The sequence below is a fragment of the Triticum aestivum genome, chromosome 1D (assembly GCF_018294505.1).
Source record: "Triticum aestivum cultivar Chinese Spring chromosome 1D, IWGSC CS RefSeq v2.1, whole genome shotgun sequence".
NCBI classification, from domain to species: domain Eukaryota; kingdom Viridiplantae; phylum Streptophyta; class Magnoliopsida; order Poales; family Poaceae; genus Triticum; species Triticum aestivum.
The window spans coordinates 484,720,366-484,724,949 of NC_057796.1; the positions used below are offsets into that span (position 1 = coordinate 484,720,366).

Below are 4,584 nucleotides of genomic sequence, written 5' to 3' on the forward strand. Positions count from 1 at the left end.
ATATTTTGGTTCGTATGTGGCAATTGATTTGTGATTTATCTATAAAGCGGGGCGTATGCCCGTTTCAAGGTCGACCAAAAAACATAATCATCAGTCGCTGGGAACCTCAACTGCCCGAAAGTGAAATTTTTTCCCGCCGACCTAGCTCATCCCACCTCGGATTGTCCGTTTTTTGCTGTTGGACGTCACCGCCGCCACTCTGTTGGCTGCTCCAGCTCCGTCGCCACCCCGCCGGCCGCTCCGGCCGGTTGAGATGACCGCCGCAATCCCCACGACCACTGCGGAAGCTCGGGACACATCCACCCGTTGCCGCCGACTTCGGCCGTTCGCCTGGCACTCCAACGGCCTCCAGCCCCCTCACCCATCCCCGCCGGTCGAGACGACGACACGAACCATATGGCCGCAACGGAAGTTGAGCTTGCCGTCGCCGATTTTGGCCATTCCCCTGCACCTCCCGCGGCTAGATGTTTGACGCAAATATCTGTGATAAACTACTCACAATGGGAGTAACATAGATAGTAATATCACACATATCTAGATTAAAAAGATAATGTGGCAAGCAATAAATGATGAAAGAAAGACATGTAGTAATATAGCTATTTACTACTAGTATGAGTAACATCACACATATCAAAGCAAGATGATTCTATAGTCTAATAAATGAAGTGTTGCATGTTACCACACATATGTTACTCCCCACTATAGAGGTAGTAACATAGAGTAGTAACATTGCCCATGTTACTACTCTATGTTACTACCCATTGTGGCTAGTCATAGAAGAAGACTCTTTTCCAGTATCTGACACTTCACACCACCCCCCCCCCCCCCACACACACAGTCGGTTTCAGAGTAGTTATTAATCGGTTAATCGACATATTAACAGGATTAATCAGTCGACCATTAATCGATAGATTAAATAGAAACCAACCAATATACTCCCTCCGTTTCAGAATATAAGGTGAATCGATTTTCGTGCAAGTCGAACTTGTGTATGTTTGACCAAGATTAGAACAAAATATCAACATATACGATAAAGAATAAATAAAAATGAAAATACTTTTCTTGATGGTAATGACACAAATTTCGTACTATAGATGTTGACGTTTCTTTCTTAAAACTTGGTCAAACATACACATGCTGACTTTTGAAAAACTAATACACCTTATATTTTGGAAAGAAGGGAGTATATCTAATTTTTAATGTATTATACCATACTTTCGTGCTCCTAGCTATTTAAATACCAAAATATTCTAGTGTTGGCATACAAAAAAATAGAAAAGAGGCAAAATTGTTAATTCAGATGCGTCCAGACCTTCAAAATCTAAAATTTTGAAATTATCAATTAAACATTTAAATTTGTCCACATACACCCGCTGCCCTGAATTATTTGTCGCAGAAATTGATGTATCTAGACGTATTTTAGTTTTAGATACATCCATTTCTGCGACAAGTAATTCGGGATGGAGGTAATACTTTCCAACATAAAGCTACATAGTATGCTACAAATAACAACCCAAACCAACAATTTCATTCACAATCTACAATTTTGTAATATGTAGTCTACTAATATTAATCTACTAATCTATGAATGTTGGATTCTCCACTGACAGAGGTGACGGTAGTATCTTGCTCGTTGGTGATGCCATGAAGGAAGAGGTTGGGGAGCATCCATTGCGAGGGGTTGGGAGCATCCAACAGGTCGGGGCGATGGGGAGAAGCCCACGGGAGAGGATAGGGAGTAGCCAATGAAAGGGGATGGGGTTCAGGCAGGCGACTGGAGCTGTCTAGTTGCTGGAGCTTGGAGGTGTAGGCCAGTCGCCACCCAGATTGTGAGGGGATGAACGGATTAGAAGGGCGTGGTAGGAGGGCCAAACCCTAGCAATTGAGTGGGAGGTGGGTGAGAGGGGTTATGCGCCAAAAGTTTAAGCTTTGTTTGACCACCAGTGTGACAACCAATTAATCGCTTGACATACCAGTTAACGCGATGATTATGTGCTATTCGAGTCGGCCATCTTATGATGAACTGACTTGTTAACCGATTAATCAGCCGAATTATTAAACAGTGCTTTTATCAAGCAACATCTGTTTTTTTGTTTGCATATTGCACCTCTAACGGACTGCACCAACAACTAATTTGGTTAGTGGACATTGACGTGTACGGTGTGTAGGTGTGTTATTTGTCAGCGCGCGTAGTGCAAGCAAGCACCAAGCACACGAACGTCCTGGCAGCTCTGGGCCTCATAGTGGAAAAAAATGGCTGACCACCAACATCCGCAGTTGCACGACTGACCGCCACAGTAACGGTAGATTTCAGAAATCTACCACTGCTAGTACTACTGTCACTCACTCACATGATCCGATCCCAAAGCAACCACATGGCCGGAGGGAGGCACCCTGCCGGCCACGCCACGCACCCCACAAAACGCCCACGAACTCCTCGCCGAGCCGCCCCGGCAACTCCCTCGCACCGCACGCGGCCCCGCCCGTCCCGACGACTCCCCTGTTCCCTCCCTCGCGCCTCCGCCTCCGGGCGACGCCACCGTCCGGCCACCACAAGCTCCACCGGAAAAACTCCTTTGTTTTTCCAACCCCTTTTCGGTTTTCCACGCGTCCTCCCTTTTCGCGCCCCGCCCGGCCTCCTCCCCTTCGAGCCAGTTTAAAAGCCACCCGCCCACGCACCAGACCTCACAAGTCACGCTCACCCGGCTGCCACCCTCCCCGTCGCCACACAGAGCACGGCACACACGCACCCCTCAGCTCACGCTGTCGCACCTCTCAGCTCGCCACAACATGCAGATCCTCCGGCTCCTGGCGGCGCGGCGCAGTGCCGCGTCGGCCGTGGCTACGTCCGAGCCCCGGGACGGCGAGGGGGAGGACGAGGGGCCATTCTTCGACCTCGACTTCGCCTCCTGCTCCCTCCGCGACTCCTCCTTCAGCTCCAGCTCGGGCGCGCTCTCGGGCTCCGACTCAGACTCCGACGAGGAGCTCGACTTCGTCATCTCGCTCCAGCGGAGCCGCTCCGCCTCCTCGCCGCTCAAGTTCTGCGCCTCGGAGCCGCCGTCCAAGGCGAAGAACGCCGGCCGCAAGCGCGGCATCGGCAGCCTGCGCACGCTCAGCTTCGGCGCCAGGAAGGCCGCGCCGCTCTACGGCGTCGGCCGCCGCAGCTTCGCCCGGAGCAGCTCCGCCAGCGCGCGGTCGCTGCGGCTCTTCATGGCAACGCCCCACCCCGAGGAGGACGAGCACGAGCGCGCGTCGGAGCCCAGCAGCAGGCGCGCGCCGTCCCGGGACGTGATCAGGAGGTACCTGGCCAAGATCTCGCGGCGGCTCCGCACGGCCGCGAGTCCCCGTGCCGAGGCCAGAGGACTCCGTCGCCTGCGCAAGTGCCGGTCCGCGTCCTCGGCTGTGGCCAGCTCCGCGCCGCGCCGCGACGACGACTCGGCTGTCGAGAAGCAGGACGGCATCGCCGGCGCCATCGCGCACTGCAAGGAGTCCATCCACCGGGCTTCCATGTCCGACTGCGACTCGCCGCTGCTACGGTCTCGGAGCGACCCGGGGAAATGCGAGGCCGCATAGCTCGTCCAAGCTATAGCTCATGGCCACCGTCCCCATCGCCGAGCGTGGAAGCTTCTCTCCGAACTTCATTCGGTGAAGAAGAAACAGAGCATAAAAGTGGCAAGAAGGAAATCTTTGTGTGTTGTTTATGTGTGTTGTGTGTGCTTCACGTCCTAGAGTTTTTAGTTGAAGGATTTTGGTTAGGTGTAAGCGTGGGAAAAGAGCTCTTTTTAGGCTCCTTTAACCCCCAATCACAGCCCATCTCATGGTCTCATTCATGCATGTAGATGAACGTGGATTGTAGCTGTTGCGTCCCTCCTTTGCTGTCTCTTTTCCTCCTCATTTCCTCTCAACTTTGTGTGCTTGCTTTTGTAGAAGTACTCGTGTGTACAATGGAAATGTAAGTTGCAACACGTCGTACTACATTACTTATTAGCATTTGACAAACTACTGGCTTTCACAAACTAAACTTGCTCAACGCATGTCATTTTTTCTTCTCTTTGAACGGCTAGCATAGAGTAGACGTTGATTATCCCTCATCTCACGGCTTTGTGTTTCTCCCTCTGCGATGCAAAGGTGACGAGCCGTACGTTATGGATGGTGGGGAAAAGCTCGGGGTGGCCTGCGTGGGGGGCGTTCATGGCGTCGAAGCGCAACGACGCCATGATGGCGACGACAGGGACGGACTGAGAAAAAAGCCCGTGCTCGTACGACGCGGGTCCGTCCGCCCGCCGGCGAGGCGAGAGCAGAAGACAGGGAGATCCACGCCGGATTCCGTGAGCCAGCGGCACGGCCTCGGGCACCGCGCGCCCCGCCATTTCTTTCGGCTCGCCGCGGCAGCCTTTGCTTTTCGCCTGCATGCATGCATGCATGGCATGCTCTCCGTGACTTGCGTCTCTTCTCTCTCTCTCCGTTGGCGATGCACGGGGACGGCGGCGTGTGAGGTGAGGTCCCTTTCGCCCCGTTTACCTTCCATGCAAAAGACCAAAAAGTTGCAGCGCCGTGCCATGCCATGCGGCGACCAAAGCTTTG

At 52.8% G+C, this 4,584-nt stretch overlaps 1 protein-coding gene across 1 annotated transcript; it reads left to right on the forward strand.

Moving 5' to 3' along the window:
* Positions 1-2,439: 2,439 nt before the first annotated feature.
* Positions 2,440-3,868, forward strand: LOC123177963 (probable membrane-associated kinase regulator 2). The gene has a single exon (XM_044591359.1). The coding sequence runs from the start codon at positions 2,791-2,793 to the stop codon at positions 3,571-3,573; it is 783 nt and encodes a 260-aa protein (XP_044447294.1). The 5' UTR covers positions 2,440-2,790; the 3' UTR covers positions 3,574-3,868.
* Positions 3,869-4,584: the final 716 nt, after the last annotated feature.

Bases quoted from the DNA above. Each gene is read 5' to 3' on its own strand.
- LOC123177963 (XM_044591359.1), top strand. From the start codon at position 2,791: ATGCAGATCCTCCGGCTCCTGGCGGCGCGGCGCAGTGCCGCGTCGGCC.